This window comes from Gadus morhua, chromosome 14 (assembly GCF_902167405.1).
Source record: "Gadus morhua chromosome 14, gadMor3.0, whole genome shotgun sequence".
Classification (NCBI taxonomy): Eukaryota; Metazoa; Chordata; class Actinopteri; order Gadiformes; family Gadidae; genus Gadus; species Gadus morhua.
Window position 1 is genome coordinate 17,028,125 of NC_044061.1, and position 15,514 is coordinate 17,043,638.

Genomic DNA, 15,514 nt, shown 5'->3' on the forward strand with positions numbered 1-15,514 from the left:
CTGTGCAATTATGAATGAGATAATAAATCTTTGAAAAACTTTCTCTATGTAGTTTTTACATTTTACAATGCTGCTGTACATGAAATGGCCCTGGGTTTATCTATATTTTTCACATGTTGCTATATCACAGGTGCTGGTGTCAGTTCACTTCCTTTGTTCCCTTGTTGATTTGTTATTGTCTTACCCCCCTTTCCCTATCCCTTTTTGTTAAGCAACCTTTGGTATCTTGAAAGGCACTATAAAATTCCAAGTTATTAGGGGTCTGAGCAGCTTGGTCCACTATTGTTTCTGTACCGTTTTACCCCAAAATTCTTTGAAAGTCATACTGCAGCCTAGCCTGGGTAAACCCGTGCTGCCTTGCGTGCGAATTCATTTCGCGCTGGCAGCCAATTGTAAACCACGCCTCAAATACGAGAAAATTAATGTGTGGTTCCCAGTAGTCGGGGAGCCAAAGTCTCAAAAATGGGTTGAACCTGACATGGTCTGCCATACTTTTTATTTACGTTTTTTCTGTTAACTTTGACCCTAAGAAACAATTATTGGAGGGTCTGCTCTGCCGGAAATATCGCAAAAAATAAATGTGGCTATTTTAGTGTATGCACCCTTATATCTTTTATCAGAATAATGGGAAAAATGTTTTTTTCCCTCAACTCCTCAGTGGATTGGGTAGGCTGTCAAAAAATGCATTCCAGATACACAGAACACATGTGCTGACAACATCCACTGAAGAAATAACTCTTGAAACACATTTCTACATGATTTTGCATCAATTGAATGCAAAATATTTTTTTCCAATATTTTCATCTTTATATTTATTCATCTTCATTGGCAATCAATTATTCCCCATAGTTATGAAATTAGTCAATATGCCTTTCTCTTCACCAAACAGTATACTCATTCCACAGAAATAAACTATAAAAATCCAACCAAAATCAATGGATCTGTGAGGATTTCACTACTAGTTGGTGATCAACAGGCTCCGAACCTCAATAGAATTTTTGGCTACTCTCGAAATTCCGAAAGACATATTGGATATTTACACTGGATATCTATCATGGTTGGTAATGTCCACATTATTAAACATCATCAACATAACCCTGTTCTCCCAATGGAAATCTGTCACACAAGAAATATAATGACTTTAATTACTTTATTGCATCAGATGACAACTATTACAATTTTAACGGAACAAAATAATTTAGCATAACTTAATTAACTAGGTGCAGGTCCCTGTGAGGTGGGATAATCAGGAGGGTGGCACACTGCAGATAGTGCTCTGGGGACAGACCTTAACCCTCACCACCTGAGGAGACAGCAAACAAGACCGGCAGGCTGGGTTATACAGCAGCGCAGAAAAAACTGAACCCCCCCATCTATGTCTCTCTCACACACGCGGCCTTCTTGCATGTCCCTGTCTTCAAGCGCAAGCTCAATCCTTGAACATCTGTTGGGGTCCCCGTGCACAGACATGCAATGCCACACTTCACAGTGGCTCTTGCACAGGAGCATCCTCGGGCACACATGCTTTTCTTGCAGCGGCAGTATTTGCTGTGTTTGAGTTCAGAAGGTTTTGCCTCTTTCTGCATCATGGTTGCCACCAATTTGACATTGACAAGTTGTCTACCATAATCAGTGGCAGCTGGGTAGGTTGGCTGAACCATGTGTGCCCGCTTACACAGAGCCAACTGATGCAGGGGTTGGTGAAGGTGTAATAGGAAGACATCTTCATTTGGTGGAAGGCAACCCATGTCTCCTTTGAGGCTCACAAAGAGATGGGGTCGCAGTGCATCTAGATTACCACCAGCCAGGCTTTCCTCAAGGTCACCATACCTGCACAGCAGCAGAAGGTCTGTCAGGATTTTAATAGCAGTTGTGTAGGCCAGCCTTTTTTCTCTTCTGTACAGATAGCACACTGTGTCACATCCGGTAAGTATGTAGGTGCTGAGGAGAAAGGATGTAAGATCTGAAGCTGCAACATCATACTTCCCCACCAGAGCTTCTGTGATGGCATGAACAGGTAGGAAGATAGCCATCGTCTTCACCCACATTTCCTGCAGCCCATCCATGTGTGGGATGTAGTACATGCACATCATGATCACATTTGTGTCTGTCGCAACCACTACAGCCCATTTGTGGTGCAGAATTTGTACTGAGTGTGCAATGTGAGCAAACATCCTGGTATCTGCCTCCTCATGTTTCTCACAGGAAAGTTCTGGAAGCTCAACCTGACAATCGGCTGACAAGAGGACGGTGCGACCAGGATCACAAAAGATTCCACAAAGAATAAGTGTGCATCCTGCAGGAAGTGACTTGTTCTGAGTGGTAACAAGTCACTCTTTTACCTTTGCCCTTTCTTCGGTTTTCAAAATATTGCCGTGGTAAAGAGAGAACAAATAGTTGGTATTTGTCTGTGGATGGCATGCGATATTTGATCGGGGCAATATTTTTTTTGCCCCGATCAAATATTTTATGGTCACGATTAACCTGGCGGATAATTGGCTTGGTTACAGATTAAAAACTCTATTTATAACGATTTACCGAAAAGTCAATGGATAAAATGAATGAGAAATTTAATTCCTGATCTGATTCACACGGCAAGCCAGCTGTACCCTACAATCAGTGGCTTGAAAAAGATTGTATGAGATTGCCGTTTCTCAATTTTCCTATATAGCCTATTATTATATTATTGGAGTACAGGCTATTGATATAAGAATTCCGAACGAGCGAGAATATAATAGAAACACGCACGCGCACACGCGCACACACACACACACACACACACACACACACACACACACACACACACACACACACACACACACACACACACACACACACACACACGCACGCACACAAACGATCAGATGGATCCGACCCGGATTTCCGTTGCCGTTGCGATGGGTTTCCTCTACCAGCGACTTATACAATTATATAAAACAAAACCCCTCTTTCATTTTTAAATAATAGTATGTAAATATGTTGAAAAAATAGGCATCCATATTTGTTATACTTTTAAAATATATATCCTATATAGCCTATTTTATAGCTTGCATACTGATGTTTTAAAACAGGAATGCGAAATACATCCTGGGATATTTAACGGTCCCAAGTTCACACAGGTCACCTCCGATGCATCCTCGATGAAACCATGGACATATTATATGAAACCATATATATATATATATATATATATATATATATATATATATATATATATATATATATATATATATATATATATATATATATTAATACATATATCTATGTATGAAACGGCCAATTTAAGAACGCATCAAGAACACTTCCGGGTTTTACGACAGTACTTGAATTGGCTACGACTGATGACGTTTCACAAGAACGCAAGTACGGCCGATCTCATAGGTCCCCTGGGCTCTACCGGAAAGGGCCTGACGTCGCCTCTCTACGTTGCGCTCTTGTTTGAATCGCTAAAATAAGCTACAGCTGTCTTACCTACAGCTTTATTAACCGCAAAAAACATAGCACTGGTAATCTTACTATCCTTGCCAAGAAATGGGTAAACAAAAGTATAATTTTCATTGTCATTTTATCGTAAAAGTGTTTATACGGATGTCCTTTAATGCTAGTGCCAGGGTTAACTTTATATTCTTCTCCCATTTGATAATCTAGCCATCCAGACATTTTTATCTCTAGATACAGCCCATCTAAATCAATTGGAGATGGTTGTATCTTCATCGGGATTTGCTTAGAATCGATACTTTGATTTCAATACATCGTAGATTGTAAAGACGGAAACAAACATTGCTATCGACTTCTTCCTTTGAAAACAACAAAGTCGATAGCTGTTTGGTTGTAGCTGGTTTGGAGTGTAGTGAAATGAAAGTATCGATTGTAAGCATATCCCTATAAAGGAAAATTATGATTTTCCTGATAAAGCACGGATCGGAGAATCGATCAATCAGAAGAGTATCTATCATCAGAGAAACCTTCCAATGGCTAGAATAGCACATTGGATAAAACCGTTCTATGGGTTTCACTGGGACATAATGAATTCGATTGGACAGGAAGATTTAAAATCTGTAGTAGTTATGTTATTAATTCCAGACTGTAGTGTGGTATATGATGGGACATCTGGCATCACACTGGAGTTAAGCACAGCGACCTTGTTGCCTTATGTAATGTGTGTGAACATTAGAATCCTAGGGAAATCAACTTTACGTCTGAGATTCCGGTTGTAAACTTGTCAATGTTTTAGAATAACCTTTACCCTTTTGAATACATGTTGGGTAAATATTGTTCGAATGGTTTAATCTCATAATTCCAATGCCAATACCACTGTGAGGGTAAGTCCTCCCCTTTGTAAGCACATAATGGCATCTAGCTCATATAACTGACAATATTGTGTGTGACAGTTACTGTCCGTGACGCGTGGCAGAGTAGTTATACATACTGTCACTTCTATTTGGCCACATGATGTCCCGTTTATACAACAATGAAGCTTATCCATGCCCCTGTCCAAACAGTTCTGGGGGAAGGTCATCAAAGGTTTATCCAGACCATGATGATCAGGGGTATCGTAAACGAACAGGAGGCCAAGACGCTCCATCAACACTGCTGTGAGGTCCACAAAGGTAGGCTTAGGTGCAGTTGTCATAACGAGCAGTCCATCTTCTATGCGTTACTATGAACCCATCTAGGCTGAATGACGATGTTATCCCGGACTACCCCTGCATGATTTCTGTTCTCTTAGTTACAATGAGCTGTGTCTACCAGCAGTCCTAAGAGCAGGAAGAATGAGAACATTACAAGAAGAACCTCAACGAAACCAAGGTTAAAATGACAATTCAAATTAGATTTGAAATGTTTGCATATTGCCTTGTCAAATTTTTCATATAAGACCTCTATTTATTCTCCTTGACTCTATTGTTGTTCTTCTTGGCATGTTATAGTTCTTGCTCCAGGGACTGTTCATTGTTGTACACGGTTAATAGGAAGTAAGCGACAGGAAAGTGTGTTGCAGTAGCCTGGGTGAACGCTGCGGTTCCTGACCTCAGCCTCGAGATCAAATCGCAGTTTGGCAGAATGCTTTTTTTGTGTCCTAAAGTGCTTTTACCAAGGGCACAGCCCTAAGAAAGGCTTGGGTAAAAAGGGTTACCTCACATTAACACCATCCTGGGCTTCTTTTTTCTGTGATGCACACCACACAACAAGTACTTAAAAGTGAGCTCTGTGTAACAAAATGTGTTCCTGCAGAGCACTATGTTGCCGACAAACTCGAAGAGTTCATCCAGGTGGTCAACTCTAAGCTGGAGGCCTTGAATATGCAGATCAGGACGCGTGCTTCAGAGGACAACGGCATGACATGCTACGCTCTGGTTAGTATCTAAATTGTCCTACTAGTATAACACTCTGGTAAGTCCCTACACGTACTGCTAATACCATACTCTGGTTAGTCCCTACATAGTACTATTCACTGGCGCCATCTCTGGAGGGCACAAGGTTTCTTGCACCCCCAAAGACAATGTTGGGGGTGCAAAAAAACTCAAGATTGAAACGAAGTGAACTGGGACGTATTTGTTGTCTGTCCTTTTAAATAATGCAAGCGAGATAGAGCGCTGCGCGATAGAATGCTGTGCTGCGTGATAAAACGCTACGCTGTGCTGCGATAGCATCCCGCCACCTCCCTATCTCTTCCCCCAACAATCGTTTTAAAGCATCGCTAGCAACATTCCTGACGTACTCAATGATTCCCTGCTTGGACTTGGGTTTGTCCTGGTCAGACTGTAGAGGACAGTGCTACGATGGGTCTGCAAATATGTCAGGGAGCAGGTCGGGCTTACAAGCGCGCGTCAAGGACGTACAAGAGTAATGTACGTGCATTGTAATGCCCACATCGTGAAACTTGCCTTTCAAGAAGCCGTTTGAAAGGTTAACATATCCCAAGATGCGATGAAGACAGTCAAAGAGCTGAGCAATACATCAGAGTTACCAAAAAGACTGGAACGGTTTGACTCTTTCCGTAAGCCTGCCGGTGGGAACAGTTTTCGCCTGCTTTTCCCCCGCTGCTGGACAATGAGAGTGAGCAGTTTGAAGTCAGTTCTTGAGAACTACCAGAGCCTGGCCAGTCACCTCCATGATTTCTCAGAAAAATCGAATGGTGATTTGGGTTACCAAATGCAGTGGTCTCTTGAAACGGCTACGCATGTTTATGGAGAATAAGTGCACACCGCCACTAGTAATGCATTTATAAAACGTGTTCGTCCATGGATGGAGCAATTAAATCATACATTATCACAGCCAAAATTTGGAATGTGTACAAAAATTGGATATAGAAAATATGTAAATAATTCATGAGCTACTGTTCTGAACCTCAAATTCTGAAAGCAGGACTTTGGAGAAGTCATATAGCCTACCTTTTGGTGGAACACATTTGAACTTAATATTTATATTTATGCCCCCCCCCCCCCCCCCCCCCCCCACAATATTGCCCTGAAGTTGGCGCCACTGGTAATATTAGTACTACGCTCTGGTTAGTCCCTGCATAGTTCTACTAGTACTAAGCTCTGGTAAAGGTTTGACTATGGTTCCACGTTCGTTCACGCAACGCAATGACCTCGCAGTCGCTTCGACGTAGTCGTGAAACTTTATGCTGATGCTTCTGCATCGGGTTTACATGTCGCTCTGCATTTCTGTGGTAAAGAGAGAACAAATAGTTGGTATTTGTCTGTGGATGGCATGCGATCAATTTACAAATGGTCTACTACGAGAAGTGTTGATTGTGGTAGGGTATGGATTCTAGCAACTTGGAAGCTGAATACAACTCAAACAATGTGCAACAAGAACAGATGATTGTTAGGGTTACATTCAAGTCACTGATGACCGATAACAATCATCTCGCAGTACTCCTCCGTTGGGGTACTGAGACGTCTGAAAGGGTGCCAACAAGTTCGAGCTACAGACGCCCTCCGTTGATCGATCGACAGTATTGTCACTTCCGTGCGACAGGCGGATAATAAGAAACAAACGCAGTACCTGCAAGGTATTTCTGGACAACGGCGAAAGCTTAGTTTATTGAAGAAAATGACACGTAAATGTTTGACGTCCTTCTTGGACGTCCTACATTGTCGCTCTTGGTTCATTGTGTTTCTATGTACATCACAGTGCTTGACCTACGCTCTGGTGGGTTTATACACCAGTACTACGCTCTACTTCACAGTGGGTGACCATGATGGCCAAGATATTCACGACAACTATAATAAAGGGATATAGATGTAATTTAGTTAAGTAAGTTACACTCTAACATCACTAGTAGAAAAGATGGGTGAACTGCTCTACTACCAATATGGCTTTGAAGTAAAGCTAGAACGAGTTCCCAGACGGATGCTTCCTGTGTGCTTTAGCTCGCCTTGTCTGGCCCTCCTGGCCGGTTGTGCGACCTTCACTGGCCACTAAAGTAGTGTTAATTACTGTCTTCCTCAGAGTCACATTAATCCCTTCAGGCTGACGGATCAAAGGCTGACTAAAAGCCCTGTTGAATCTTATTTTAAACTATTAAAAGAGGAACACCACAGGATAATGTGTCGTGTTGGTTCCCTTCTGTTTAGGTCAATACAGCAAACAACGAACTCACCAGGATGTCATCCGACTACGCGGACAATGAGTTGGAACTATTCAGGCGAACGGTAGGTTCTGTCCCTCGTATGCTCTTTCTTCATGATGGTTGATAATAATCATAAGGAGGATAATAAAAAGTACTCCGGGCTATGGTGCTATTTAAGGGACACAAAGGGCTTTACATAGTGAGTGTGAGGGATATCACGCTGAGAGATGTGAAACTAGCCAGTTAGAGGCCAGGGGCCATGTACTACTCACTACTTACATCTGTATGTGCAATGTCCCCCACTGTTATCCTCCTTGGTGATTTCAACATCCACATTGACAACCCATCCTGTACTTTTGCTAATGACTTCACATCACTTCTGGACTGTCTTGGCATCACACAACATGTCAACCTCCCAACCCATAACAAAGGTCACATTCTGGATTTAATCTGCTGCACTGACATCACTCCCACTAACCTTGATGTCATTGATTTCCCCATCTCCGACCACAAAGCTGTACTTTTTGACATTCATACCCAACTACACAAAACCAAGGAACAACGGACCATCTCCTTCAGAAACATCAAACTTATCAACACCACAGACCTCTCCACCATGATCAGCTCCTACCCCAACCCTCCCCCAGCTTCCTCCCTGACTGACCTGGTGACTCACTACAATAACTGCCTCTCCTCCTCCCTCACCACCCTGGCCCCCCTGTAAACCCGCTCAGTCTCATTCACCCACACTGCTCCCTGGTTCACTCCTCATCTGCGCCAGCTCAAAGCCACTGGTCGTCGACTGGAGCGACTCTACAATAAGACTCAACTCACTGTACACCGCCAAATGTATTCGGACCACCTCCATCACTACAAGAATGCCCTCACCACTGCCAAAACATCATACTACTCCAACCTCATCAACACTGGTACAGGCAACAGCAGAGTCCTCTTCTCAACAGTCAACCACTTACTTCAGCCTCCTAAATCTCTCCCTCCAGATATTTCCACCACCCAATGCACTGCGTTCCTTGACTTCTTCAGCTCTAAAATCAACACCATTCACCAACAACTGGCCTCATCTCGCACCCCCTCTGATGACCCACCCTGGATGATCACCTCTGGCCAACCTCTCATCAGCTCCCTCTCTGACTTCACCCTAGTAACAGAACAGACCGGAAAGCCAAAACCACCACCTGTCAGCTCGATCCTCTTCCCACCTCCCTCGTCAAAGCATGTCTTCCGTCCATCTCCCCCATGATCACCAACATAATTAACTCCTCCCTCACTATTGGTACTGTACCCCTCACTTTCAAGCTGGCTGCCATCACTCCCATCCTGAAAAAACCTGGTGCTGACCCATCTGACCGGCCCATCTCCAATCTCCCTTTCATCTCCAAAACACTTGAAAGGGTGGTTGCCGCACAACTACAGTCCCACCTCGACATTAACAATCTCCACGAACCGTTCCAATCTGGCTTCCGTCCAAAACACAGCACTGAAACAGCCCTAGTCAAAATCACCAACGACCTCCTCCTTGCAGCCGACTCTGGATTACTCACCATTCTCATCCTCCTCGATCTCAGCGCAGCATTCGACACCATCTCCCACCCTCTGCTCCTGGACCGCCTAGCTGGTATTGGGATCACTGGTGCTGCACTCTCCTGGTTTACGTCCTACCTCACCGGCCGTCAACAATTTGTTCAACTAAGCAACCACAAGTCTGGGTGTTCAGGTGTCTCACTGGGTGTCCCCCAGGGGTCAGTCTTGGGTCCACTCCTCTTCACCACTTACCTCCTCCCGCTGGGCACACTCCTCCGTCACCATGGGGTCCATTTTCACTGCTACGCTGACGACACACAGGTCTACATCTCCACCAAACCCACCGCTGCCATCCCCCCCTCCTCCCTCATCACGTGCCTGGAAGAGATCCGGAGCTGGTTGAGCAGGAACTTCCTGAAACTCAATGGAAACAAAACCGAGGCCCTGCTCATCGGATCCAAATCCACCCTCACTAAATCACAACACACCCCAGCTCCACTCATAATTATCGATGGATTCCCAGTACCCTTCTCCTCCAAAGTCAAGAGCCTTGGCGTCATCCTGGACAACACCCTCTCATTCGCACCCCATATTCACAACATCACCCGGACTGCATTCTTCCACCTCCGCAACATCGCCAGACTCCGCCCATCACTGACCCAATCCAACACTGAAATCCTAGTTCACTCATTTGTCACATCACACATAGACTACTGCAACGCCCTCCTCACTGGAGTCCCCACCAAACTCATCAACAGACTGCAGATCATTCAGAACTAAGCCGCCCAGATCATCACCCGCACCAAATCATCTGACCACATCACCCCAGTCCTCATTCAACTTCACTGGCTCCCAGTACACTACCGTATCCAATACAAAACCCTACTCCTCACCTACAAAGCTCTCCACAACCTAGCCCCCAGTTATCTCTGCGACCTCCTCCAAGAATACACTCCCTCCCGCTCCCTCCGCTCAACCTCTGCTGGACTACTATGTATCCCCACATCAAGACTCACTACAATGGGTGCCCGGTCATTCAGCTGTTCAGCACCCAGGCTCTGGAACTCCCTCCCCCCACACATAAAACAATGACACCATTACAACCTTCAAGTCACAACTCAAAACTCACCTGTTCAAACTCGCACACAACGTCTAACTGATCACTGTTTTGATTGTTTTTTTTGTTTTGTTTTGTCTTGTTTTTGTTTTATTTATTTCTTATTGCTTATGTTTATTTATTTTTACACAATGTCTTGTTTTTTAAAAAATGTATGATGGCTATATGCTCTGTAAGGTGACCTTGGGTGTCTTGAAAGGCGCCTCTAAATTAAATGTATTATTATTATTATGTAGAGTCAGGGATGCATTCCAGAATTAAAGGGGACATATTATACCACCAGCTGTGAGTGTGATTAGCCATACAAGCCGTTTTGAAAATGTGCAGCTTCTGACATCACAGGTAGGCGTGTCCACCTAGATGTATGACGGATAGATGAGCAACGTTTGCTAAAGTCCACTGGGTAGGCTGGTCGACTGATCTATCCAGCTCACATCTGGGTTGACATCCCCACCTGTGATGTCAGAAGCCGCACATTTTCAAAACGGCTTGTAATGGCTAATCACACTCACACCTGGTGGCATAATATGTCGCCTTTATATATGTTTAAAATCCAAATATTTGTATCTCGATCTTGATATACTCCTTCTATCGTGATGTATACATCAAATAACCTTAAATGTGCTTATTGACGTCTTTATGATCCAGATGGACCTGATAATGTCTTCGGACGACAGCACAGCTTCCTCCACAGACATCCTGAACATGGCAGACAGTCTACAGACCCGGAAGCTGACAAAGAGCGCTGCAGAGTGCCTGCTGAAACGCATGGTGTCCGATAACTGGCTTGTAGAGGTGTGTGTGTGTGTGTGTGTGCTAGATGTAGATATTAAGGAGCAGGTTCGTTTTATGTCCCAGGAGTGCGTTTGGAGAATTTTTTGGGATGATGTATATCCCCGATATGTTGTTAATAAAATATTTATTTACGATGAGGACTCTTCACCAGAAATGGGATTACCCCTCAGTTTCTTCTACTTTCAACGCCTAGGTCACTAGAATATTAATAATGATGCTTAATGATAACTTTATTAGTTTGAAGTTTGGTAATGCTACTTTAGATCCTACCTACCCTTCTGCTGTGCTCATGCGACCATGTTCGTTTGAATGCTTGGTTGCTGTAGAAACAAGGAGACTACAGCCTGTCGACGCGGTGCGTCATGGACATGGAGCCATACATACGGACCATGTATGACGAAGAGCAGGTGAAGGTGTGCGCCGTGTGCCACTGTCTGGCCTTCAAGGTGAACACCTACCGTCTGAGCTCCACAACGGGGACTGGGAAGGGGATAGCTTGATGAGTTTTAATCACATTATATGACATAAGGTTCAGTAGGGCAGGGTGTTACTACAAGTTGCCACAATTAGAAGCTAATAATTTATTTTTCTATGTTAAGTGTCTTTGAGATTCTTATAATTAGTCCATTGTCTCCAGTCTACTACTAGATATTTTGCAGGCGACAAGTAAGGGATAATGCCCGACAAGGTGTCCATTATCAGGAATTAATGGACGATGGAAAGTCCATTAATTCCTAATAATGGACACCTCGAAGGGCATTATCCCGCTTATACCATGGTCACTTGCCAAAGAAAATAAATCAAAACTATTCATTTATATTTTCATGCGTTTTACAATCCAAATATAACGTTTTTCACAAGCCATAACTTTGTTTCCCTGGTAACGCCTGAGGGTTTGACTAATACCTGGAACAACCATTACCCTCCCGTAGGGCTGGGTAAAAATATGCGCTGCAATTTATTTGTTCTCGATTCAATTTCGATTCAGATTATTTTTTTAGCGATTATAAAAAAAAATAGAAAAAAGCATACTCAGTCATTGTAATCTAGTATGGCGAGTATGGCTAAATTGACTTGCACTTTTACATTTGTCCATGTTATGATTATTAGATTTATGCTGCAAGTTTAGCTCAGGAACAATACTATACAATGTTGTATTCTAATACTATACAATGTTGTATTCCCTTTTTGCCAATTAAAGCACAATTAAATGGTTAATTAATTTTGAAATGGTTGATTCTAAATAATCTTTAGGTATTTTTGTCATCTGCCCGTATTATTGAATCGATATATCGAAGCAATTGGATCAATATCAAATCGAATCAAGACCTAAAGAATCTGAATTGAATTGAATTTTGAGGTACATGGCAATACCCAGCCCTACCCTCCCGTAAGGTTCTTATGCAACGGAAACGTTGTTCACTCCTCCAGTAAATAGGACAGACCGTAGCTACGACTTGGCAATGGGAGGTATTCTAGTCCGCTCAGCTATGAGCCAGAGAGATAACGTTATGCATTGTACATATTTATAATTTGAAATTCGTCCCAGCCTTTATACAACAGATACTATAGGGTCTATAGCATATAACCGCGTTTTTGGATTACAGTTTAATGTATTTTTCACAAAATACCAGCTCTCGTTTGGAAGGCTGAAGAGACAATTTGACTGGAACTACTTGGCAGGTGTCCGTATATCAGGGGTTAATGCACACCCTGCAGCCAATCACAATCGAGTATTCCCCCAGACCATGGTATAAGAAGCCTTAACTTCTACCTGCTTCTATGACATTTTATAAAGTCTCTCTGGATAGTGTATATAGTATCTATTAAAGTATCTATTAATTTACAAAACGGTTTATTTTGTCATTTTAGAAGAGTGTTCTTCTGTTTGTCCTGCAGTACCAGATATGTGCAAACCCTCTGTGTACTGTAAAGATCCACAACCCATGTGCCGAGAAATACTTCAAGAAGAAAGCGGTGCAGAGATGTCCGGGATGCAGTGAGCTTTGGCCTAATAAAGTCAGAGCAGGTAACTCCTACACACCTTGAATGATCCGGTTTCAAACTAGAGTATTCTAGGGTAATCATTGAGATTAAAGCCTGCAACGTTCTAGGCTGGAGCCTCTTCCAACGTCATTTTTTTTCTATCGAAAATCTGCCGCCATTGATTTTGGATTTCAATGGCATTTCTAAAATGCCTCTGGATGTAATTGGATAGGCCTTAAACCATTCATGGCAACGAAACTGGTGTAGTAGTATCGTACAGCATAATTACTTCAGAGTAACTGTGTAAACTTGTTTGAACCAAAGTTTTTATTGACTTTTGTTATTAAACTTGAAGTAAAATTTGTAGTTGTTTACTTGTATCTAAATGTGTTAAACATTGCAGTTAACAATATAAATGTCCCTAGGCTAGGCTCCTGGAAGTTTAACCAACAGGTGTTTAACCCAGAACGAGACTGGAACGAGCCTAGAACGAGAGTGTACATATATTTTCTTTTTTTCAATGCCAACACAACCCTGCAACCTTTAAATATTTTGTAATAGCTATGTAAAAAGTTTGAGGAAAGAACAGATATAAAGAATTTTCAGTCAGAAGCCTAAATTTATCTGTAAAGGAATTGTGTATGCGATGATTGGAAAGTACTGGCATTCCCCGATCAATGTAATACATTCATCTGGCTAGTTTGTCTAGATAACTTAAAACATTGACCTATTTCAAATTACCCACATTGCTACATTCTAACCCTTAACTTATAAAGACACTGGTGAAATAAACACTTCTGAACCATACTGGGCGCAGTTATCACTATTCATCCATGATCTGTCTATAAAGGAAACATTACTTACATCCAACAGAGAGAAGAGATGCATACTCCAGGCGGACTTATAGTCCTTAATACAACATACAAATTTTAACAGTACTTGGTTTAATTAACGTACACTACACAAAGTAAATCTTTCTCCCAACTGATTTTATTCAGTCGGGGTTAACCAATGTGCCCACTAGTGGGGGTGGTTTGAATGTTCCATTAACTGAGAGCCTTTTTATACCAATAAATCATACATGCCAACTAATAATAGAATATGTACCCATCAGTTAAGAAAATACAAGTTCAAACAAGTCACTTGTAAGAACCCATTGTTACCCCCTTTTATCATATTGTCATATCTTCTTCCCCAGTTCCAAGAAAATTGTAACATACTAGGGATGTGAATAACTCAAATTATTCATGGTAGTATAATTGATTATTCAATGTGTGCCGACAGTCACAAACGCAGCCATAGATCATCGCAATCAATGTCTTTAACACGAAAAACAAACAAACCGTATTCTGGTATAATTCCTCGTAAATTTCTTCTTGTCAAAACTTCAGCTTCTGTAAACGTCCTAGGTAACCTACACAATGCACTGTTGAATGACATCAGACCCGGTCCCCAATTATTTGTCTTTGCTTTCTTTCAGAGTGCCGACAATCTCTCTCTCAGCGTCAAAGATGAAGGCTGGTTTCCTTTGGTAACAATAATTAACGAATGAGTTTCAGTTTCAGTTTCTTCTTCCAAAGGCTTGTCTTTTTTTACCTTGATATTAAACATTTCTCTTGGATAATGTCTTTTATTACTAACAAATCTCATGAAAGCTGAGCACCTAACCCTAAATGCCCCATACGAGCTGGCTGTCGCCCTGCATGGCCGACTCCGCCTTCGCTGTGTGTATTGATGGTTGTAAGTAGCTTTGGATAAAAGCGTCTGCTGAATGCCCTTAATGTAAATGTATGGAGCAAACATTTCTAATGAGTTTCTAAAGCGGAGTTATATACTTTAATTTAAGACTTTAACTATATTTTCTCGCTGAATTCTGAGAGTACGCTTTTATCATAATGTAAAGTTTTTATGATCCTTTCTAAATTCAAATTCTTGTAATACAAATCTAGAAAGCAGCCTATAACCTAAAGCACATAGAAAATGCATCACAACTGAAGTTAAATGAATATAATCTCCAGATTGGTTTAATAACATGAGACATAGGAGTCATATATCCAATGCGTATTAATTGTTATAAAATAGGTCAGTGGTTCCTAGTTTGCCAAGACCAGGTGGGGCATGAAATGTGGGATTCTAAGTATTCATGACTGGGATACAGTAACTCCAATGAGCAAGTGTATAGATATATAATTATGATTTATCATTTGATTTGCTTTTAGATATTTCAGTGTCATTTCAATACAATGCATTCATACATACATTTTTCACAGTTACTTTATTACCCTGTATGCGTGTTATTTTTTGGACAATCTGTGAAATGAGTTGCTAAAACTTCCAATAACATGTCAGAATGTCAGAGACATCTTCCATAAGTATCCCCAGTATAATGTGGAGGCAGTGTGGCCTTGGTACCACTGGACTTAAGGACTTTGGTCTGTGCCGAGCCATCCTACCAGATCCTCATTGTGACGATGAGCCTGATGGCCTGCACCAGG

General features: G+C 42.0%; 1 protein-coding gene across 3 annotated transcripts; it reads left to right on the forward strand.

Moving 5' to 3' along the window:
• The first annotated feature begins 2,217 nt into the window (after positions 1–2,217).
• On the forward strand, positions 2,218–14,640 carry nsmce1 (NSE1 component of SMC5/6 complex). Of its 3 annotated transcripts, XM_030377565.1 has the most exons (9): positions 3,378–3,535; positions 4,503–4,610; positions 4,730–4,809; positions 5,233–5,354; positions 7,584–7,661; positions 10,887–11,033; positions 11,360–11,479; positions 12,933–13,062; positions 14,500–14,640. In XM_030377565.1, exons 3-9 carry the CDS (start codon positions 4,773–4,775, stop codon positions 14,532–14,534), a joined length of 669 nt encoding a protein of 222 aa, XP_030233425.1. In that variant the 5' UTR covers positions 3,378–3,535; positions 4,503–4,610; positions 4,730–4,772; the 3' UTR covers positions 14,535–14,640. The 3 variants fall into 3 exon arrangements, with proteins under 3 accessions (XP_030233424.1, XP_030233423.1, XP_030233425.1); XM_030377564.1 differs by lacking the exons at positions 3,378–3,535; positions 4,730–4,809 and adding an exon at positions 2,218–2,322; XM_030377563.1 differs by lacking the exon at positions 4,730–4,809 and having other exon boundaries at positions 3,368–3,535.
• The last annotated feature ends 874 nt before the right edge of the window (positions 14,641–15,514 follow it).

Excerpts from the sequence above, each read along its gene's own strand:
- nsmce1 (XM_030377563.1), top strand. Across the intron at positions 11,034-11,359 it reads CCGATAACTGGCTTGTAGAG|AAACAAGGAGACTACAGCCT; the intron begins GTGTGTGTGTGT and ends TGGTTGCTGTAG. Across the intron at positions 11,480-12,932 it reads GCCACTGTCTGGCCTTCAAG|TACCAGATATGTGCAAACCC; the intron begins GTGAACACCTAC and ends TTTGTCCTGCAG.